The sequence below is a fragment of the Triturus cristatus genome, chromosome 6, assembly GCF_964204655.1.
Source record: "Triturus cristatus chromosome 6, aTriCri1.1, whole genome shotgun sequence".
Taxonomy (NCBI): Eukaryota; Metazoa; Chordata; class Amphibia; order Caudata; family Salamandridae; genus Triturus; species Triturus cristatus.
The window spans coordinates 1,391,871,324-1,391,895,282 of NC_140589.1; the positions used below are offsets into that span (position 1 = coordinate 1,391,871,324).

Consider the following 23,959-nt stretch of genomic DNA (forward strand, 5'->3'; position numbering starts at 1 on the left):
CAATTATCGAAATCCTTGTTTTAGAAATTTAGATATGGGGTGCTTCAAACAAAAGCAAACAAATTCAGATGGGGCAATGATCATTATGGTAAAAGTAGCTAACTGTGCGCACTATATCCAAACGAGATTAAGGAAAACTATCTACATATACTATTCTTCTGTCCCCGCATACGATATACCAAGGAAAAAATGGATTAAGTCAGTTTGTATAAACTTGAATATTAGACGCTGTAGCAAGGCAGAACTTATATTGAGAACAGATACCTCACAGTTGATTGTTTTTAGTGTTAGTAGATCAATGTAAGTCTTATTCGAACAAAGGTTGGAATGAATTTATAACAGTCAAGGAATAAGCAAAAATCAGTAAATGCTGTTAGAGAGCTTTGCACTTTACGATCTATGGCTGTTTGCTGGGGAAATGTGATTCTGAAATGATTCATTCCAAGTAATTGCATATTTGGAAACTTCATGCAAACAGTATTGGATGTATGTATGGATAAAAATGGTATGTTCTAAAACAATGTCGCTTCGTCTGGATTGCCTAGCTTTTATTGTTTATTGTAGTAAACTTTAACAGCATAGCTGGAACAGATTATATAATCACAATTCTATTTAAATGTCCCTATTGTGTTGTACTGTATCAAAAGATATACTAATTTTATTCTAAATATAAAGCGTTTTTTTTAAATGTATCTTTTATGGTTGAAATCAACCGAAATAAAGATTTGAAATGAAAATGAGAAACTTCAGCTATTGAGGCAACAAAGGTGGATACTCAATACTTTGTAGGGAAGGCCACAGGGTGGGAAATATGTATAAAACAGTGTCCAACAAGGTATCATTCAAAAACAATTCTTGCTGGTTTCCGAACATTTGGTGCCTGAGTGTTCATCAAAGCTGCTGTCATCTAGACTTTACTGCTTGCTATTACTGAAGCTGCTGTCTGTACTAACGTCAGAAACTGTAGCTGTAGACTTGACTGATTAAAAACTAGCTGTGAGCCTTTCTGCCACCACTAAGATACTAAACTATATTTTCTATAAAATAATGGGATAAAGGTACATCTGCCTCCGATCATTTGGTAAGATAGCCATCTACTTAGAACCTTAACTGCCCTCTAGCTTCAAATTTTTTGCCAAGTCTGTGGTACTGATCACAACCACCTGCCAGCTACCGCTCTGCACTCCTCATTCTTGCCATCAGCACTCTTTGTACCCACCGCTGATCCAAAACCTTACATGCAACAAGTTATTTAGGCCTTCAGTTCAGTATTTTCATAGTTTCATCTCATCAGTTACATGTGCATGGTCGCCTCTGCCATGTTTACCCGTCAACCATGCGGAGCTCAGGCACAACTTCACACGCAGCTGTGAAGCTGTAACTTATTCCCCCCCCCCCCCCACCTCTTCCACGCACCCAATAGCTTATACAGCACAGAACACCATATGAAGCTGGCTCTACATAGTGTACCAAAATGAGGTGCACTGTGCAGAGTCCAGGTATCCCTTAGTGTACAGGGCTTGCTTTAACAATCCCAAGGTAATCCATGTGTGGTAGAGCAGCATTATGCTCATCATAGGAAAGTGTTAGGCATCTGTTGCAGTCGTTAAATGACAAGAAGGAAATCTGACACCAATTTAGAAAAATATATATTTTAATATTTAGACACGAAGATAGACGAGATTAGGTAGGTACTTAGAGTTTGCAATTTTCAGCGACAGAAAATACAGCTGTCAGATTGGAGGCACGAGCATCAAAGGCAGTACTGTTATTATATGGGCCAAAAAGCCACTGTGTAGGGATAATTGCAATCTAGTAACAGGCTTGTTCTTCTGGACTGAAGGAAAGTAGGGACAAAGGTCCTTAGAGCAACAGCAGTGTTGGTTTACCGGCCCTGGCGTGCGAGTAGAGACGCTGGATGCAAGGGTAGCCTTCAACGCTACTGCTGAAGGCTATGGAGAAAACCTGTAACTGAAAAACGCTGCAAGCGGGGACTGGAGGACAAGTGTAGAAAGCAGACTGTATATACTACACCAAAGTAAGGTATAGTGTGCGCAGAGTCCAGTAGATACCCAGAGGCTTACAGAGGTTAAAGTAGATAATTCCTTACTCTCCATTTGTGGTAGTGTGGGCGAGCAGTAAGGCTTTAATCAGAGGGCAGTAGTAAGCATTTATTGTACACAGACAAGAAAGGATTTCTTGCACACTCAAAGATTGAACTCTGACCAATTGTCTTGTATATAAAAATGTTAGATTTTATTTTTAGAACCAAGCCAGACTTGGTGAAGGTAATTAAAATACTTCTCATGTAAGACAGAGGAATGCAGTTACAGGTAGGTCCAATTTTCAGAAACAGTTGAAATTACTTTAGTTACTCTGCAATTACTTTGGGATTACTTTTAAGTTACTTTTCAAATTACTTTTACTTCAGTGTGATACGACTAGATATGTGACAGGGACATTTCCTGGTAAAAAGGGGAGTAAAACAGTTTACCCAGTTTTAGGTTCATATACAACACCTTCAACACAAGTTTTTCAGAGGAAAACAGTCAATGCAATCCTATGGCGAAAATGTGGGTTATCAGTTTGCAGGTGTGAGAAAGTGCTATCTTTCTTGCATGGTATGCCCCCACTTTTTGCTGAATTGCTGAATGTACTTTGTGTGCCCTGGACTCCTGCCAATCAGGTGCCCAGGGCCTATGTTCCTTCCCTAAAACAAACCAAACCCAAATTGGCAAACCCTGGCCACATGTCAGCCCCTGGTAAATGGTACCCTAGGTACCCAGGGCCTTGTGACCAAGGAAGGCCTCTAAGAGCTGCAGGACTCCTTGTGCCACCCTTAGAGGCCCTGTACCCTTACACACACACTGCCCTTGCAGGGTGAGTGTCTGGGTACAAGACAAAACAGTCGACATGGCACACATCCCTGTGTGCCATGCCCATCACCTACACTGCCATGGCATACATCAGTCACCCCTCTAGCTGGGTGCCTTATGCCAATGGTGTGGGCGCAGGAGCCCTGTGCCCAGGTCAATTCCTGAGCACTGTAGGTGCAGTGCTGCCATTTAAGAGTACATGGTGCTGAGAGCTAGTCAAACACGAGCGCCAGAGCACCATGATGGCAACACTAAAGACTGGGAAGTTTGGTATCAAACTTCAGCACATTAAACCCACACTGATGCCAGTGTGGGATGTAATGAATATGCTACTTACCAGTATGCATCTGTTCTTGGCATGTAGGGCTGCTGACATTCATATCTGTGCATAGATCGCCGCCTAGTGTTGGGTCCGGATGTTTGCACGTTGTTGTCCTGGAAGAGTCTTCGAAGTATCCTTGGATAGGTGACTCCTCCCCTGGACTACAGTGCGCATGGGCATCCTCTCCATCCTCAGATTGTTTTTCGCCATTGTGGCAGTGATGGAGTAGATACAGAAAGTGATGACCATGCTTGCAATAATTCTGAGAGCTGCAGCTGCGACAGGCGCCGGGGAGGAGGGAGGGCGATATGAATGTCAGCAGCCCTACATGCCAAGAACAGATGCATACTGGTAAGTAGCATATTCAGTTCGAGGCATGTGGGCTGCTGAATTCATATCTGTGCATAGAATACATAGCAGTGCCCTCTATTGGCGGCGGCTACCCGTGCCAGCTGCAGCGGTCTGAAAAAGTGTTTTGAGAACAGCCTGTCCTACAGCTGCCTGCTGTTTTGACTGCACATCTACGCAATAGTGTTTTGTAAATGTGTGTGTAGTGGACCATGTGGCTGCTCTGCATATATCATGCAGGGGAATGTTTCCTAGGAAGGCCATGGAAGCCCCCAACTTGCGTGTTGAGTGGGCTCGTGGTGGAATAGTTAATGTGCGTTTTGCCTTTTGATAACAGATTTGAATACACTTAACTATCCATCTGGCTATCCCTGCTTTGGAGATGGCGTTACCTTTGTGGTGTGGGGCAAAGGCAACGAACAGTTGTTTTGTCTTCCTGAAGGGTTTAGTCCTGTCGATGTAGTACATGAGGGCCCTCCGTACATCTAGTGTATGTAATGCCCTCTCTGCAACAGTTTGTGGGTTTTGGAAGAAAACGGGCAGTTCAATAGTCTGGTTCATGTGGAACTGCGATATTACCTTGGGCATGAATTTGGGGTTGGTACGTAGTACGACCCTGTTGGCGTGAACCTGAATAAATGGCTCTTGAACGGTTAGTGCCTGGAGTTCACTAACTCTTCTTAGGGAAGTGATCGCTACCAGGAAGGCTACTTTCCAGGTAAGGAATTGAATCTCGCATGAGTGTAGAGGTTCAAAGGGTGGACCCATCAGGCGTGTGAGGACCAAGTTGAGGTTCCACATTGGAGCCGGTGGGTGACTAGGTGGAATGACTCGTTTGAGTCCTTCCAAGAATGCTTTGATGGCAGGCACTCTGAAGAGAGAGAGGTGCTGCCTGGTTTGCAGATAGGCTGATATTGCGGTCAAATGGACCCGTATAGAGGTGTACGCCAGATTGCATCGGTATAGGTGTAAGAGGTAACATATGATGTTGTGGATGGATGCGTCCAGCGGGTTAATGTCATTATTACCGCAATAAATGACGAACCGTTTCCATTTGGCTGCATAGCAAGCTCTTGTAGTGGGTCTCCTGGCCTCCTTGATGATGTCCATACAGTCAGGTGGCAGATTGAGATAGCCAAACTCTAGGACTTCAGGAGCCAGATCGCCAGGTTCAGCTGTTGCGGATCTGGGTGCTGAACCTCTCCATGGTTCTGCGTCAAATGCGCGGGTTTGATCCGCAGCCTTTGATGCGGTACCACGGAAAGTTCGAGGAAGGTGGTGTACCACGGCTGGCGTGCCCACGTGGGAGCAACTAGGACGAGTGTCAGGGAGTGTTGTCGGAGTTTGCGAGCCACCAGCGGTATCAACGGTGCTGGAGGAAAAGCGTACGCAAATTTGCCGGACCAGTTCATCCATATCGCATTGCCCTGCGACTGCGGGTGTGGGAATCTGGCGGCGAAGCTTTGGCATTTTGCGTTTTCGCTTGTCGCGAATAGGTCTATTTCTGGGTGACCCCACTGCTGGAAGTACGGTTGGAGTACCGATGGGTGTAACTCCCACTCGTGCATCTGGTGGCTGTGTCTGCTGAGCAGATCCGCCATCTGGTTGTCCTTGCCGGGGAGGTGTTCCGCCATGAGGAACATGTTCCTCTGAATGGCCCACTTCCACATGCTCTGAGCCAGATGAGACAACTGTGGAGAGTGTGTCCCTCCCTGCTTCTGTATGTAGTACATTGCGGTCATGTTGTCCGTCCGGATCAACACGACCTTGTTGCACAGATGTACTTTGAAAGCCTTCATGGCCAGGAAGATTGCCATCAGTTCCAGAAGGTTGATGTGCATCTTCTTCGGTTGTGTCGTCCATAGTCCCTGCACTGTGTAGTGGAGTACATGAGCTCCCCAACCCTGGAGAGACGCGTCCGCTGTCAGTACTATTTGTGGAACAGGCTCTTGGAACGGTCGGCCCTTGCAAAGGTTTTGTGGATTCCACCAATGCAGAGAGTTGTATGCCCGACCGCTCACCAACACTAGGTCTTTCAACTGTCCTTGAGCCTGATTCCACTGACGTGCTAGGCACTCCTGAAGTGGGCGCATATGTAATCTCGCGTGCGGGACTATGAAGATGCAGGAGGCCATCATGCCTATCAACTGCATAAACACTCGCGCTGGAAGCGAGTGGTTGGGTCTGAACTTGGAGATCAGCGCTTGTATGCCGTTGATCCTCACTAAATTTGGCTGAGCTGTGGCCGCCAGAGTGTCTATAGTCGCACCTAGGTACTGTTGTACGTGTGCGGGCTGGAGATGAGACTTTGGGTAATTTAGTGAGAATCCCAGACTGTGAAGAAGGTGAATGGTACGGGACACGTGGCTTGCACATTGCTGGGCCGATCTCGCTTGAACGAGCCAGTCGTCTAGGTAGGGGTAGACGTGTATGTGCTGTCTCCGTAAATGTGCCGCCACCGTAGCTAGGCACTTTGTGAAAACCCTGGGCGCTGTTGTCACGCCGAAGGGAAGGACTTTGAACTGATAGTGCTGCCCCTGAACAGTGAACCTGAGGTATTTTTTGTGTGAGGGGTGGATGGGTATGTGAAAATACGCATCCTTGAGGTCCAGTGATGCTAGGAAGTCTCCCTGCTGGAGAAGCGGAAGGACTTGCTGTAGAGTGAGCATGTGAAAGTGCTCCGAAAGAATGTACTGGTTCAGGGGTCTCAGGTCTAATATAGGCCTGAGCGACCCGTCCTTTTTTGGAATTAAGAAGTAGAGGGAGTAAACCCCCGTGCCCCGCTCGTGGACGGGTACGACCTCGATAGCGCCTTTTAGAAGCATACTTTCTACCTCTTGCTGTAAGAGCGTCAAGTGCTCTGAGGACATAGGACGGTTTCTTGGTGGTATTGTGGGTGGAGTGGAAGTTAACTCCAGACAGTAACCGTATTTTATAATATCTTTGACCCACCTGTCCGTGGTGATGGAGTTCCACGTGGACAGGAACCGTTGTAGCCTTCCCCCGACAGGTGTTATGTGGTCGGGAGGAAGGGAGAGGGCGTCACTGCTTGTTCTTGGGGGAGGACCTGGTGTTGCCGTAGCCACGTCCTCTGCCCTTGGTACTGGAGCCACGATAGCCACCTCGGGTGTTCTTATCGTAGGTGGTCTGCGTATTACCCTTGTTATATGTTTGTTGTGACCCCTGTCCTCTGCCTGCTCCCTTGTTTCCGGGGCGACGAAAGGAGCCGCTCCGAAAGGACTGAGTTTGTAGGGCGCCCATGGACTTTGCAGTGTCCGTGTCCTTTTTTATCTTCGAGGGTGGCGTCAACCTCAGGCCCGAACAAAAAGTCGGGGTGGACGGGCTGATTAAGGATATTGTTTTGTACCTCAGGCTTGAATCCTGAGATACGTAGCCAGGCGTGACGTCGTAGGATGACGCTAGTGTTGATGGCCCTGGCAGCCGTGTCAGCAGCGTCTAGTGCACATTTGATGGCAGCATTTGTGAGTAGCTGTCCCTCTCTGATAAGGATTTCTGCACCTTCTTTGTAGGGGTCAGGGAGGTGTTGAAGGAGTTGCTCCATTGTGTCATAGTGCGCCCTATCGTAGCGAGCGAGGAGCGCTTGAGTGTTAGCTATGCGCCATATGCTTGCAGCTTGTGCGGCAACTCGCTTGCCGGAGGTCTCCAGCACCTTGGACTCCTTGTCCGGGGGAGGAGCGTCACCCGTTGTCTGCGAGTGTGCCCTCTTGCGGGCATTCGCCACAACGATGGAGTCGAGTGGTAATTGTCCTCTGATGTAAGTAGGATCCCCAGGTGCTGATCTGTATTTCTTATCGATCCTGGGGTTTATCACTCGTGCCCTGGTGGGTTCCCTGAAAATGTCAGTGGCTGGCTTAAGGACCCCCTTCAACATTGGCGGAGTCTTTACATGTCTTTCTGAGGATGCAAAGGTGTCCATTAGAAAGTCATCTTCGATGATATCAGAGTGAAGCTGTACATCATGGTTGTTCGCCGCCCGTTCAATCAGAGCGTTGAACGCCGCAGTATCCTCTGTGGGTGACGTTTTTGCCCCATATAGTTGTGGGTCCTGTGCATCAAGAGGTGCACTGGGGTCTGCAGGGTCGCCCCAAGTTTGGTCAGGGTCCTGCTGGTCATCAGGGTCCGTGTCCACATGGTAGGGGACTTGTTCACCCATGTAGTCCTCCAATGCATCCGTGTCGGAGCGTGTGGGGGAGGCCCGGTGTGGATCCTGGTAGGGTGAATGAAAGGGTTCATACAGGAGAGGTTCTGTGTCCACAGGCAGCTTCCTCTTTAGCGGGATCCTGAAAGGTTCCAATGGCGGTTCCGAAGTTATCCTTCGGTCGTGGAGAATCATCCTGCCAGTGTCGGCGTCGATGACGCGTGACGGAGACGGCTCGACAGGCGTAACCGCAGTTTTGGTGGCCTGTGTCCTGAGTTGAAACGCCTTCGGGATTGTGGATGGAGGCAAGCCGAAGGTAATGCTGGTCGGCACCGACGAAACCGCTGGATCGATCGAACCCGACTGGTCCTGGAGGGCAGCCTTGGTTTTGCAGCCTGGCATTGCGCCAGGCCGTACTCGGGGCGCCTTAGAGGTCGTGGCCCCCGCCAGGGTCGTCGAGGCGGCTGCAGATATCTTCTGCGCCCGTGGTGCATCGAGCCGAGGTGCGGAGATCACCGTCGACGTCTTCGACACGTGAGGTTTCGGTGTCGTCGAGGGAGTGCTGCGAGGCGTAGCAGGCGGGACGGCCCTCGGTGTCGGTGGCGTCGACGCCGGTAACCGAGCAGGTTTTTCGGCGCCGATGGCCTTCTTCCGTTTGTCGACTCCCATGTCGCCCGTCTCGAGTTCGGCACCGAAGTCCCCCTTGGTGCGGTCGGTGCCGACACGGTGCGCCGGCGTCGAAGGTGTTGAAGGCCTCGATCCGACTAGCGCCACTTTCAGTTTCGGTTTCGTAGGAACCTGAGCAGCTTTCGGTTTCGGTTTCGTGGAAGGGAAACCAGCTGGCTTAAGCGGTAATGGCTGCCGCTGAACGTCCGAGGCCGGGCCCGAGGGCGGGGCCGAAGGACTGCGTGATAGGTCTCGGGTAAGGCCCGAAGGCGATCCCTCGACCGGAGCCATAGTCTGTGGCACTGGGGAATTCTCGGTTTGAACAGATAGGCCTTGTTCATCATCGGAGCTACTCTCTTCGGCCCCCAAGGCCTCCTCGTCGTCTCCTACCTCGGTGTCGTCTTCACCTCTGTGGAAGAGTGACTCGTCGGCCTCGTCCGATCCGGGTTCTTGGTCGGAAACGGGACTGGAGGGTAAGACTTCTACTTCTTCGACGTCGTCCGCGTCGTCGAAGATGTCAGCTGGGGCCGGTGCCGCGTGCTGCGCTTCGAGCCTCGCCGCTCGACGATTCCGCAGAGTCTTCTTTGAACGGAACCGGGCACAGGCCATACATGTCGACTCGTCGTGGTCCGGCGAAAGGCATTTGTTGCACACCGGATGGACGTCGATGTGTGGGTACTTCGCATTACATACCGGACACCTTTTGAATGGCGTCCTCGATTCCATCGTCGAAGTAGTTGATGGACAGGTAAATGCGAACAAAGTCGGTGCTGAAAGTTAGTAAACTAACAGAGAGTATCGAAAACCGATCGATAAACAGTACCGACGCGAACTAAAGGCCTTGTGGCCTCGACAAAATTTTTTCCTAACTTGAGCTAAGATAGCACATCCGAACCCAATGGCGGAAAAAAACAATCTGAGGATGGAGAGGATGCCCATGCGCACTGTAGTCCAGGGGAGGAGTCACCTATCCAAGGATACTTCGAAGACTCTTCCAGGACAACAACGTGCAAACATCCGGACCCAACACTAGGCGGCGATCTATGCACAGATATGAATTCAGCAGCCCACATGCCTCGAACTGTACCCAGCACCCCAGAGGGCATCTTAGAGGTGCCCCCTTAAACCTAACCGACAATCCACGTCTGCTCTGAGGCTGCCTAGGCTGCCACCCAGCAGACATGTTGCTGGACCCCTGGGTAGGAGAGCCCCTGCTCTCCTGGGTCTGCAACAATGCACATCCTGGGCGAAGTGCTAAATCTCCTCCCCCAGGATGGGCAGGGGGAAGCTTCAAAGGCATGCCGCCTCTGTGAGCTTCCCCAGGCCCCTGCAACCCCCCCACTCTGGCGGGAAGCTTTGGCCGGAAACCCCAAATAAGGACAGGGGGATGTGCCAGCCTGCCAACTCCACCCCTCAGGTGGGGGAGGCGAGGTGAAGCACATCTCCGGGCTCTCGCCATCTTGAAGATGGGGAGCCCTACCCTATCAGGACTAGGCTACCCCTCCCACAGGAGAGAGGCAGGATAGGGGGGGGGTTGTACCCACCCCAGGACAGGGACCTATTGGTCCCTGCCCTTCACCTACCTGTAACGCCCCTATTTAGGGGCATCCTGAACCTTCCTTCCCTAGATTCCAGATTCAAAACTACGAAGAGCAAGAAGAAAGAAGACCTGTCCTGCAGCTGCTGAAAAGAGGAAGACACCAACTGCTTTGGCCCCAGCCCTACCGGCTGGTCGACCCTCGAACCTGCTCCAGCCCGGCATCTCTTGTAGCCAGCAACCTCACCAACCCCGGAGGACCTGGCTACCTTTTGGCTCCAAGCCCCTGGGACTCCAATGAGTAGAGGCTCTACTCAAAAGCTCTCTAATCCCTGGCAGCAGCCCGGAACCGTGAACCCAGCACACTCTGCACCAGCTAAGCCTAGCCAGTGCCGGAGTGAACAAAGACCCCGAGGACGGCCCCACGGCGACTGTGACCCCGAGTCCGGCACCCAAGGACCTCCCTCGACACTCCTGAAGAAGCCTGCAGCCTCAGAGCGAGGTGCCCCTCCCCCCCCCCCAACCGCGATCAACAGAGGGTAAGATTTCCCAACACCTAAAGGCACCCCTGCACCCGGCGCCCCACGGCCCCCCACGGCCCCCTGTGCCTAATCCCGGAGTACCCACCTAACCTCTAACTACCCAACTTACCCCTCGAAGTGGTGGTGGCACCTGAAGAGTCCTCGTCCCTGAGCTTGCAGTCTTTCTAAACCGGAGATTTCCCATTGAAATCCATTGAGCGCCCAAAGGCTCAAAAGCACTCTGCACCCAGCCGCTCGAGTGGCCCTGGCAGTGAAATCTCTACACCTACCTACTCCCCCACTTGCCCTAAGTAAGTGACCAGGAGCCCAGCTCCCACAGCCGCGTGGCTTGCCAGTCAGCAGCCACCAACCAAGCCCCCCCCCCCCCCCCCCCCTATCCCTCATAGGATAACATTGGGCCTAACTTTCTCTGCACCCGGCCGCCCTAGAGCCGCTGAGGGTGAACCAACTGTACCTACCTGACCCTGGGGGACCCCCGAGTCTATGTCCAGAACCTCAACTCTGCCAGTCGAGTACTTACCCTTAAACCGCAAACTCTATTTTCCTCATAGGGTAACATTGACTGGCTTTTTCCTGAAATTTCTTCTAAGTGTGGACTTTTCAAATCTTAAAATATTCACAAAAAAATCAGCCAAGTAACGAAAACGAAATTACTCACCTGCTCTTAGGTGAGCTCCCAGTGCTGGATCTTGGTGCCCAGCACTGGCTCTGAAAAATACTTACAACTGCACTTACCCTTAAACCAATGATTTCCTATGGAAGAAAATTGAGTTATCTGTGAAATTTCTTCCAAGTGTCGATTTCTGCAATCTTTAAATAATCTTCAAAAATTGTATAATATCTGAAAACGTAATTACTTACCTGTTTTGGATAAAGGTCTCAGTACTGAGTCTAGGCACCCAGTTCTGGATTACAAAAGTAACAAGAACATACTGTACCTGTAACCTGAATTCTCTTCCATAGGGAATCATTGACTGTTTTCTCTGAAATATTTTTTAAGTGTCAACTTTTAAAATAGCTAAATATTGTTTAAAAATCATTACAGTAATTAAGTCGACTTTCATCACTTGATTCTGAGTACTGACCCAGGACTGAATCTAGGATCCAGTCCTGGAATTCCAAAAGTAATCTAAAAAGTAATCCGTTGCAAATAACTTGAATTTTCCATTGAGCTCAATGTATTGTGTTTAAAAATAGAGTTGCCTACTGCAACCACTTGTAACTGTTTACAAAATCTATTGCATATTGCAAAAGTGTTTATAAGAAACATCTCCTGCTGAGAAAGTATATTTTAAATCAAAGTGTTGGTTCTAAAATAAAACAAGCATATATTTTTGATATATAAACCATTGGCCTAGAGTTCAGTTATTCAGTGTGTGAGACCATTTGCTGACTGAGTGTGTACAACAAATGCTTTACACTGTCCTCTGATACGGCCTTACTGCTCGACCAAGCTACCACTTTAGAGAGTAAGGTTATATCTAACTTTAACCTCTGTCGAACCCTGGGGGACTCTGGACTCTGTACACCCTGTACCTATTAATGAACGAATATAGTTTACCTGTCGGTGTAGTTTTGCAGCTTGAAGATCTTTCTGGATTCACTATGCTGTGCATTATTCCGCGATCTTGTGGTTGGGTCCGGATTCGTAGTCTTTTCTTTGTTTTTTGGATTTTTTTGTAGCCCAGGTGGGCGGCGACGACCCACCATTTGGTGCACCTCCCGTGAAGTCGTCGTGCTTCCTGCGGAAGTCCCACCTTTGGGGCGCCATCTTCGGGTTCTTTTTTCCTTTCCCTTTTTTTTTTTTAAACCCTAGGCGATTGATTAATCTTTCTAGTTCATTTTTCTGTACGTTTTCATTCCTTTTGATCTCTTCCATTTTACCCCCTCTTCCTCCAGCCTCATCTACCTGGCGGAGGTGGGTGGGTTCGCTAGTGAATCCAGAAAGATCTTCAAGCTGCAAAACTACACCGACAGGTAAGAAACTATTCGTTTTGCAGCGTGAATCTTTCTGGATTCACTATGCTGTGCATAGACTTTGTAGCGGTTTTCCTAATTTTGTGGCGGCTGGGTGGAAGATGAGAGTTGGTCGTTGAAAAGGTGTTGAAGCACCTTCTGTCCAACCTGTGCTTCCTTGTTCATCTGAATGTCCACGCAGTAGTGTTTCGTGAACGTGTGCACAGATGCCCAAGTTGCCGCGAGACAAATTTCCTGGATGGGCGTGTTCGCCAGGAAGGCAACGGTGGCCCCTTTCTTCCGTGGAGTGAGCCTGAGGCCCTTCCGCTAGCTCCTGTCCAGCCTGTTTGTGGCAGAATTGAATAGTGAGGGCAATCCATCTAGCGATGGTGCCCTTAGTCACTGGTCTACCCATGAAGCTAGTGGCGAAGGACACAAACAGCTGCTTCGACTTCCTGAGATCCTTGGTTCTCTCAATGTAGTGCATCACCGCTCTTCTTGCGTCGAGGGTGTGCAGGGCCTTTTCTGCGTTTGAAGTCGGGTTTTGGAAGAAACTTGGTATCTGAATACTCTGATTCATGTGGAACGCCGACACCACTTTGGGCATGAAGTGTGGGTCCGTCCTCAGGACTACCCTGTCCTTGGGAATCTGAATGTAGGGTTCCTGTAGTGTTAGTGCATGAAGCTCGCTCACTCTGCGTAGTGGGGTGATGGCCACTAGAAAGGCCGTTTTCAGTCAACATTTGTAGTGTGGCCTTGTGAATGGGTTCAAACGGTGCCTTCATGAGCTCCGTCAGAACTACGTTTAGATTCCATGCCGGCGGCGGCAACCTTTTCAGTGGGGCCATTCTTTTTGCTCCTTCCATGAATCTCTTCACCACCTGCGAAGTGAAGAAACTTCCACCCTTCTCACCTCTGGTGTATGCAACGATCGCCGCTAGGTGTACCCTTAGGGAGCTCGAGCAGAGGTTACTCTAGAAGGTGTGTGAGGTACCTCAGTACTGTTGAGTCTCTTGTCATTCTGTTTTGCAGGCCCTTCTTCCTGCACCACACAGTGAACCTCTTCCATTTTGCGCTGTAGCATTTGAGTAGTTGGTTTCCTTGCCTCCCATAGCACTCGCATAGTGCTCGGCGGCAATCTTAGGTGTGCAAACTCTAGGTCTTCAGGAGCCATGCCGCCAGATTGAGGGTCTCTGGCTCCGGGTGCAGGACCTCTCCGTTTTGCATTGAGAGCAGGTCCTTTCTCCTCTCGAACCTGTATGGATTGCCTTGCGCCATTTCTTGAATTTGTAAAAACCTTGTCTGCCTTGCCCACTGCGGAGCCACTAGGATCAGAGTCATGTTGCTAGTTCTGCACTTGTCGAGCACTCTGTGCAACAGGAGTATCGGTGGAAAGGCGTAGGCAAATGTCCTCGACCAGCTTATCCATAGGGCATGTCCCAGGGATTGCTGATCTGGTTGCCTGGACGCGAAGCTTTGGCATTTTGCATTTTGGCGTGTTGCAAATAGGTCTATTGTGGGAGTTCCCCATCTCCGGAAAAGCTTCTCCGTTTCCTGGCCATTGAGCTCCCACTAGTGCGATGCTGAGGTCTGCCTGCTTAGCCAGTCTGCCTCCACATTGTCCTTCCCCGGTAGGTGAATTGCCAGTAGATCTATCCTGAGAGGTATGGCCCATCTCCAAATCTCCTGAGCCAGCGAGGAGAGAGGGAACGACTGTGTCCCCCCCTGTTTGTTGATGTAGAACATTGCCGTGGTGTTGTCCGTTTGAACCAACACCCTCTGGTTGTACAGGTGCCTCTGGAATGCCTTCAGGGCTAGCAGGATTGTTTTCAACTCGAGGTAATTGATATGGCGAACCGCATCTGCTGGAGCCCACAGACCCCTCACTCTGAGGTTGTCCATGTGCGCTCCCCACCCCTTTTGCGATGAGTCTGTGGTAATGGTCATTGTTGGGTTTGGTGGTGTCAGGCTTCTCCCTGCTGTCATGTTGTCTCTGTTCCACCAAGTCATCTCCTCCTGCACTGCGTGCGTAACAACCACTAGATCCTCCCAGCTTCCGCTTGCTTGTGACCATTGCTGTTGTAGCCATTCCTGGAATGGTCTCATGTGCAGGCGTACATTCGGCACCAGCTAGATACACGACGCCATCATCCCCATCATCTTGCTCACTGACCTCACTGTCCGAGCTCGCCCCTTCTGGTAGATCCGCGTCTCCTTCAGCAGGGCATCTGTCCTCCTGTCGCTGGGCACCACTGTACCGTCCAGAGAGTTGATTTTTGCTCCCAGGAAAATCTTCACCTGCTCTGGTTCCAGCGATTACTTCCCCCAGTGAATCGAGAACCCCAGATTCGTGAGTGTCTGTTACGCGTTTTGCGTGCCTCTCGCACTTCTCGCGTGAGTTTACCTTGACCAGCCAGTCGTCTAAGTAGGGGTAGACGTGTATTCCCTGCCTTCGTAGGTTGGCCGCGACCGCCGACAGGCATTTTGTAAAAACCCTTGGCGCCGATTTTAATCCGAAGGCCAGGGTTGTGAACTGGTAGTGTTCCTGGTCGATGTTGAACCTTAGAAGGACCTTGTGTCTGTTTATTGGGCTGTGCAGGTAGGCATCCTTGAGGTCCACGGTGACCATGAAGTCCCAGTCTCTTATTTGGGGCAGTACCTCCTGCAGCGAAGTCATTTTGAACCTTTGCGTCCTGATGAACTTGTTTAGGTACCGCAGGTCCAGGATGGGTCTGAGGTTTCCGTCTACTTTCGGGACCACAAAGTAGTTAGAGTAGACCCCCTTGTTGCGTTCTCTGAACGGCACTGCCTCTATGGCTCCCTTTTCTAGAAGTTTCCGTGTTTCTTCTCTGAGTAGGCCCAGATCTTGAGCCGATCTCTGCCTTCCCTTTGGCTTTCTGTTTGGCGGTTTTTTCCTCCAACTCTACGCAGTATCCGTACTGCATGATGTTCAGTATCCACTTGTCTGTGGTTATGCGCCGCCACTCCTGAAGGTAGAACCTCAGTCTTCCCCCTACTGGTGTTGTATGCTCTTAGGCCTTTGATCCTCCTCTCCCCCCCCGATGTTACTGTTTCGCGCCTCACCCTTGGGGGCATGTCGAGGGTAGGCGTCCTCTTGCGTGCTGAGTCACTTTGATGAGGGCTGGTCACCCCCTCTCCTCCTCTGGCCACGTCCGTTCCCTCTCCCGCAAAAGGACTGGCCCCGAGGTTAGTACTGCCAGTTTTGCTTCTGTTGACCTTGTCCGTGACTTTCACCCTGCTGGAACGTCTGGTGCGACGGCCCCTGCTGGCTTCCTCCCCTACCGTAGGGTCTGAGGGATTGCCTCGCCTCATTCCCCTCAGCTGTAGGGCCCCCATGGACCTCGCCGTTTCGTTCTTTTTTCAGCTGGGTGAGCTTCTCGTCTACTGTTGCTCCGAACAGTGTCTCTCCGTTGAAGGGGGTGCCAAGGATGTTGTTCTGCACCTCCGGTTTGAATCCCGAGATTCTTAGCCATGCATGCCTTCTCTCGGTGACCCCTATGGCGATGAGTCTTGCTGAAGTCTCTGCCCCGTCCAACGCCGTCTTTATACAGGAATTGGCGATGTTTTTGCCTTAGTCTACCAGGTGTGAGGCTCTCTGGCGGTATTCCTCGGGAAGGTGCTTTACTAGCTCCCCCATCTCGTCCCAGTGCTGGTACTGGTGTCTATTGAGGAGTGCATTGGAATTCGCCATGCGCCAGTGCATTGCGGCGTTCCTCTCGACTTTTCTTCCTGTGAGGTCAATCCTCCTGCTCTCTTTATCAGGTGGTGGGCCCGAAGTTGCTGGTACGTTAGCCCTTCTCCTGGCCGTGGAAGCTATGATGGAGTCGGCGGTCACGCTACCTTCGATGTAAGGGGGGGTCCAGGGAAGAGTGCTTATACTTCTCTGTCCTGGGCGTGATCGACCGGCAGGTCGCTGGTTCCTTGAAGGCTTCTCTCCCCTGATTCATCACACTTTGTAGAATGGGGAGGAACTGGCTCCTTGTCTGGATGGGGAGCAGGGTCTCTAGGAGAAAATCGGCTTTCGGCTTCTCCTCGTCGAGTTTGACGCCAAAGGCTGTCGCTGCGCTCCTGACCACCATATTGTATACCCCGATGTAGTCGGGTGGCGAAGGCCTCGAAGGGTACGTGTCCACGGACTCCTCCGGGTTTTCGGTGTCGAGATCCTGCCATTCGATGTCGTGGCTGGTAGAAGGCGCAGAGCCGTAGAACGACTGCTGGTCTTCTTCCTCGGCTTCTCCGTCATAATAGGTCTCGTCTTCCTCTTCGAGATCCCTTGTTAGGCCCTCGGTGTCGAATTCGTCCTCGACTACGTCCGATGAAACCGTTTGAATCTTGAATTCCTTCATCTTGGCGTCGAACTCCTTCTTCCTTTGAAGGATGTTCTCCATTTCGGCCTCGAGCTGCCTCTTTTTCTCCATCTCGGAGATGCTTTCGGCGTCGACCGCGGGTCTTTGACGAAACTTGCTTCGACGTCGACTGTTTTCTGCGTCGATCGTCCCGTTTCCTGGGTTGTCGACGACCCTTGCTTTGGCGTCTTTCGGCACCAGGGAGTCCTTTTCGAAGGATCCGCTCGGCCTCTTGTCCATGCTTCCCCCTTTGGTCGTCGAAGTTTTCGGCGCCGGGGCTGCCTTCGTGGACTCTCTGATTTTCTCGAGTCACTCTCGTGTTTGAGGTATTTTCTGTTTTGCGCTCGACGATTCTTACCTAGTCTTCTTTTTTCTTGTCGGTCTCTACGACTGAAGTTTGGCTGCCTCGGCGACGTTGTCCTCATCGTCCGTGGAGAGGCCCAGATCGTAGAGCGACGGGGCCTTACCCTTGCCATCCATGCAGGCGTTGGCTCTTCTCTGCCGATCTCTCACCCGGAGCATCTTCGGCACGAAGGCTGAGCAGGCGTTGCAGTCCTTACTCTGGTGTTCGACCGGTAGGCAGAGGTTGCAGACCGGATGCTGGTCCTTCTGCGCGAACTTGTGGTGGCAGTTTGGGCAGAACTTGAATGGCGTCTTGTCCATTGCGCTCAGGGCCTCTGAGTGCGCATTCTCCAAGGTCGAAGAAAAAGGCGCAGAACCTCCTTTCTTCGCGCTCCTGATGAAATCTCTTCCTTTCCTGTGATAGCTTCGTAGTATTTATTGACGAAACTCGCTTTTCTTTCTTCTTCCTTCGATTGTAATTCTGGAGCTTCCCGATGACGATCCAGACCCAACGGCGGAAAAAAGAATCTGAAGATGGCGCCCCAAAGGTGGGACTTGCGCAGGAAGCACGACGACGTCACGGGAGGTGCACCAAATGGTGGGTCGTCGCCGCCCACCTGGGCTACAAAAAAAAAAAAAAAGACTACGAATCCGGACCCAACCACAAGATCGCAGAATAATGCACAGCATAGTGAATCCAGAAAGATTCACGCTGCAAAACCTTCATTTTCAATCGTGCTCTCAGGACTATGTTCTATATAACACTGCGTCCACCTACCCTTTTCACGGGCATTACATTTTGCGATAGGGGGTGGAGGGTCAGGGGGTGTTTCTGCCAAGTGAGCCCGGAGTCAGTCACAAACGTCCTCTTCTTCCTGAATAAAAGTGAGATTATGCTGCATACTTGTTCATATTTTAAGTAGTTCGCACAGACACAATGTTTTAAAAACAATAAAGTTCCTAATACCCGCCTTCTCTGAACAGTAAGCTTGCTGCCCCATCCCCCTCCTCCCTATCCTCTATTGTGTGAATCCATGGACTAGCCTCCTCCCTCCTGCCATACATGGTCTGATGTGCTGCCACTGCCCTCAATTTAGTATGATGTACCAGTCCACTCCTTCTGCCCTCCATTGCCCAATTCTATGCCCCATCATTGACCTCCTGCTTAAACTCTGTGCTTAGCTTGCTGCCCCTATTCTCCTTCCCTCTGCCCTCCGATGTCTTTGTGCATGCCCCTGCTCCATCCTTTTTGCCCACCATGCCCATGGACCTGCCACTCCTATCTACTCTGAGTGTTCTGTTGAGCTGCCACTCCCCTCCCACCTGCCTAGCATTGTCAGATGACTGTAACCTGTCCCTGCCACCTCCACCCTGCCGGTCCACATGCCATGCCCCTATCCTCTTCCTCCTGTCCTACATGGTCCATTGTACTGCCACAACCTTCTGCCCTCCCTGGTCTGTTGTGCTGCAACTGCTCCTCCTGCCTGCCCCGTGTGGTCTGTTGAGGCCCCTTCCCCTGAACTTTGACTGTGCCCAGGTCCTGACCCTCCCTTCTATCCTCCATCGTCCTTTGTGCATGCCCCTGCACCCTCCTTCTTGCCCACCATAGCCATTGTGCTGCCACTAACCCTCCCACTTGCCATGCATGGTCTTCTGTGCTGCCATGGCCCCTCCCACCTTCCCTGTGTGGTCAGTTAGCTGCCCCTGACCCCCTCCCACCTTCCCTCCATGGTCTGTGTGTATGCCATCACAGTCTCACTGTTGCTCTTAATGGTGTGTCTTGCTTCTAGTGCCCATCCTGCCTGACCTCCATGGCTATCTTGCTGCTCCTGCCCTGCCCCTTTGCCCCCAGCCCTCTGTTTACATGTGCAGACCCCTACTCCCTCCCTCCTGGCTGGTCTGTTCCATTGTAGTGCCCCTGATCCGTCCCTCCTGCCCTTTATGGTCTGTTATGCTGCAGCTTTCTCTCCTGTCTGTCCATTATGGTCAGCTAGCTACCATTGCCTCTTGCCCCTCTGTTCTCTGTTGTCCATGTGCATGGTCCTGTCCCCTCCCTCTTGCTTTCTATGGATTGTTGTGCTGCACTCCCGTCCTGCATGCCCAGTGTGGTGTATTGTGCTGCTGCAAACCCTGATGCCTGCCCTGCAGGGTCAGTTTGGTGCACCTCTCCATGTCCCTCCTGTCCTCTGTTATCCAAGTCCCTATCCCATTTCCTTCCATGATCCAATGTACCATACTTGCGAACATTTTGAACTTGGTAAGAGGGAGATTTTGAAAAAAAACTGGGGTATTGGTTTTCCCCTTTGAGTTACATTGAAAAAGAGGAGATTGTAGACAGGAGACAGATCAAATAAAGGCCATTTGAGCTTAAAAACATTGGACGTTTCCTGGCTGAATCGGGTCTGTTGGCATGTATGGTTGTAGTACCATTGCCTCTTCCTTCTGCCCACAATGGTCTATTACATTGCCACAGCCTCTCTTGCAAGTCCTGTATTGTTGGTTTGTTGCCCCTGCCCCCCTTTCCACTGCCCTCCATAGTCTGTTGTGCTGCCACTGCCCTTCCTGCCTGCTCAGTGTGGTTAAATTGTTGCCTTTGCACCCTCCTACCTGCCTTCAATTTTCAGAGTCCGTGCCCCTGGCCTCTGCCTCTCAACAGTATCCTAATGAACAACTAGATTGCTAACATTCTATATTTATAACAAAAGTATGGAACGCCTGACATCATCTTGATGTAATCAAAACTGTAATACCTAGAGCATTTCCTTTAGAAATTACATATATAAGAGGGTCTTATTGGCATCAAAATTATGGTTAGTGCTCTAAAAGACTAAAATAAGGACATATTTGAGTTTTCAAATAGCGACAAAGCACTTTTAAATTAGTTATCTTTATGTTTTTTTATCCAGTTGACCACTTGATTAAATGTTGCACTTAGGGGAGAGGATGTGGTGTTACTTCCAGAACTGCAGACTTTGCAACTGGGGAACCAGGTTGAAGTTTCTGCTTCAGCTCGACATTCTGCGATTCTGGTCAAATCACTTAATCTCCCCATGTCTACAACCAAAATGAATTTGTTCTTGTGTGATATAACCAATGCTCATGTAAAGCACTCCAATACCTGACAAGTCTGCACTATATAACACTGCAAAAACACAAAATAGTAAGTGTTTTGCACACTTTCATTGGGCTATATTTGGGCTACATCTGGGGGATTTTGGGCTACATTTGGGCTCTTGTCTCCGGTGGCCATCTTGGGAGATTTGTCATGAAGTTTCCTAATTTCCTCATGTACTGCAGTGTCCTCAGTAGGAAATGCTTTGTTTTTTACTTTGATTCAATCATGAAGGTATTCAGATATGTCACACATTTGCCATAAATTCTGAATGTTAGCACTCTAGTTGTTCATTAGATCACTGTAGTAAAACTACTGTTCACCATGGAAGTCTGCTCCTGGTATTAAAAGTGCCTGTTTCAGTCTGCATGTCAGAATTTTTTAATGAAATAGAAGGGGATTTGAGAAGTCACTCAAAATGTGCCCTCATTTTCTTTCTTCAGCATTAATCATAATTTCTATGGCAAAATGAACCCCCTCATTGTGTTCCTTTTTAAATTAAATGTTTTAAGTGTTACCAGTTTATTCCAATCAAGATGCCTTCAGGTGTGCCATACTTTTGTCATAAGTAGGACTGTTAGCGCTCTAGTAGTTCTTTGGAACACTCTGGGACATTGTCATTGGGCTATACTTGGGCTACATCTGGGTGATATTTGGGCTACATCTGGGTGATATTTGGGCTACATTTGGGCTCCTTTGTCTCTGGTGGCTATCTTGGGAGATTTGTTATGAAGTTTCCTAATTTCCTCATTTACTGCAGTCTCCTCAGTAGGAACTACTTTCAGTTTTTTACTTTGATTCCATCAAGAAGGCATTCAGATGTGTCACACATTTGCCATAAATTCAGAATGTTAGCACTCTTTTTGCTCATTAGATCACTGTAGTAAAGCTACTGCTCACCAGGGAAAACTGCTGCTGGTATTGAAAGTGCATGTTTCAGTCTGCATGTCAGAATTTTTTCATGAAATGGAAGGGGATTTGAGAAGTCACTCAAAATGTGCCCTAATTTCTTTCTGCAGCACTAATCATACTTTTTATGGAAAAAACCCCCGTCATTTTGTTCCTTTTTAAATTAAATGTTTTAAGAGTTACCACTTTTATCCAAGCAAGATGGCTTCAGGTGTGCCATACGTTTATCATAAGTAGGACTGTTAGCGCTCTAGTAGTTCTTTGGAACACTCTGGGAAGCTGCAGTAGAACACAAAGGAATCAACTGATAGTCTCTGCCCTTGTTTGATGTACATGTTTTACTGAGAATGTCAGACTTCATTCTCACATGACTGAGAAAGATAATGTGAATTTACAGAAAATAAGCTCAGTTTAGCTTTTAGATCACCTTCCAAACCTGTGGTAAAAGCATGAGAAAATATTTCTCTCAATCATGATATCCCAGCAGAAGGCTTTTTCACATGGTGAAATCACCTTAGAACATACCACAATTCCTAAAATGAGTATGGTACCATCAACAAATGATTTATAATGTAACTAAAGTCTTAAAACCTTCTATTAACTGCAATGCTTTTTAATGAGGTGCTATCATGTATATTGGTCCCAAGATGGCTGCCAATCCTTCTTGGATGAAGTGCTGACAGCCAATCAGATCTCAGGATGAGGTGTGGTTAGGCTCCGCCCACATATATGCTTTTAAATCCTATGTTTTCAGGAAAAACTGAACATATTTACACCAGACCTGCAAAAGGCACTTCCTTGACCTTATGGCTACCTCTCTGCCAAATTTCAAGTAATTCTGTTCAGCCGTTCGGGCTGTAGCTGTGTCTAAAGATCCGATGGAAAAATGCATGGGGAAAACGCGTTTTGGGACCCCCTTTTATCTCGGCCCCTGCTTGACGAATCACCCCGAGACTTTCAGGGTAGGAGCTGAACGGAGCGCCCCATTAGTTTTGAAAATTTCGCGAGGATTCGTCAACCGGCGTCAAAGTTATTCAAAATAGAATTTTGAGATTTCCTATGGAAACTAGGTTGTAACTATAACTATCTACTGGCGACCGCCAGTAGATAATATATATATACACACACACACACTATACACACACACACACACACACACCTCCTTCCATGGATACTGCAACCTGAGTAAAGTAAAAATTCTGCATGCAAGAGCATTAAGGAAATTCAGAAGAATGCTCCAAAAAAAAAAAATGCCACAGCACGTCAAGTTTGTATTTATGAACACAGTAAGCAACACTTTAACAGTTCGAAACCCTAATAAAATTACTTCCTACCTAAAATACCATAGCCTTAGTATCAGCATATAAATAATCAAAGTATCAACAAGCATTCACATCAGCTACTTTGTCATGAGTATTTTAACGTTTCACATTTAGCATCAGCATTTGAGTTTCAATGAGCCATCTTTATTTATACAATGACGGTTTGAAAATGGCTGCTGATGCTTTTCAGCAGACTGGTTTGTTTCAACTACAAAGTACTGATGCAGAAGTGAGTGGATGGGAAGCCAAAACTAGCATGGACCAGATCGCAATAAAGGTCACAAAACATTAATCTACTATTGTTCAGTTTCCACTAATGGAATCTAAAGCAGATGTTGATTTGCTCTCTATAGAGCAGGTATGAAGGTACTAATGAAGCTCTGACTGAACCCTACCTCGCCAATTAAAATGCAAAGGAGACAAAACACCTTATGTAGGTGTGTGTGTGTGTGTGTGTGTGTGTGTGTGTGTGGGGGGGGGGGGGGGACAGAAAATGATTATTTCATTTTGAGACCAATTTAATGCTTTAGCAGTGGTGCCGATCCGGCCCTTTGCCACTTTAAAGGCAAGATCAGTGACGGAAATAATTTATGAGCGATTGGCTTTATTAGTCATGTACAAACCACATAAGTACTGTGGGTATTGGAAGAGATGTTACAGTATGAGGAAACAGCTGAGGCCAATTACATTATCAGAACTAAAAGACTTTTAGACATGCACGTGAGATTATAAAACTTCAAATACTAAAGGATTCTTCATTAGAAGAATGAACAGTAATATTAACTATTTATGCAACAGAACAAAATAAGTATCTTTACCTTGCCAAGCATATTTCTTTCCATTCAGATCAAGAGCAAAATCGTCGGGATAAAAGTCAATTATACTGGAATCCTTCATTTGGTTGATAACAAAGGGAAACAAAATAAACGTGCATGACTATTTTAAAATGAAGAAAACTTGCATTAGTAATCCAATTTCATCTAAACGCAAGCCATCGGTACACCTTTAAAGCTGAATTGAAATTCAATATACAAAAAGGGCACAGAAGTGCGAACACAGGGTAGAAAATTCTATGTAGACCAAATGATGAAATTATGAATTAATATTGCTTGAATGGTGGTGTGTCAACAGGGCATGAAACTAGTTTCAGGCAGTCAGCCGCAAGGGCACAGTTCATTAAATATGAAGATTTAAATGAACAAATTAAGTACTGCAGTTCTGGTTTCAGAAAAAGTAATCTTCCTAGGGTGTTAGCTGAGGAGTCGATAACTAGACAATGAATTTGGTGAAATAAAAAAAAAATAAAAAACACTGTCTGGGTTAATCATTACCTTTACAACCAAGATGCATTGCACCTTTCACAGGCTATTCCGCTTACACCTCAAAGTACACTGTTCCATGGTAACCTTATGAATCTAGCAGGCAAAAAGGAAGAAACTGATCCTTCCCATCAAAATTCAACCTGATGAAAACTCGATGGACCCTATGTGCTCAAAAAGAA

At 48.6% G+C, this 23,959-nt stretch overlaps 1 protein-coding gene across 1 annotated transcript in view; it reads right to left on the reverse strand.

Moving 5' to 3' along the window:
* XRN2 (5'-3' exoribonuclease 2) overlaps positions 1-23,959 on the reverse strand; it is a 398,081-nt gene that overhangs the window by 225,443 nt on the left and 148,679 nt on the right. The window contains exon 20 of the mRNA XM_085612392.1: positions 23,277-23,349. Within this exon, the coding sequence (XP_085468518.1) occupies positions 23,277-23,349 (73 nt within the window). The remainder of the gene's footprint in view (positions 1-23,276; positions 23,350-23,959) is intronic.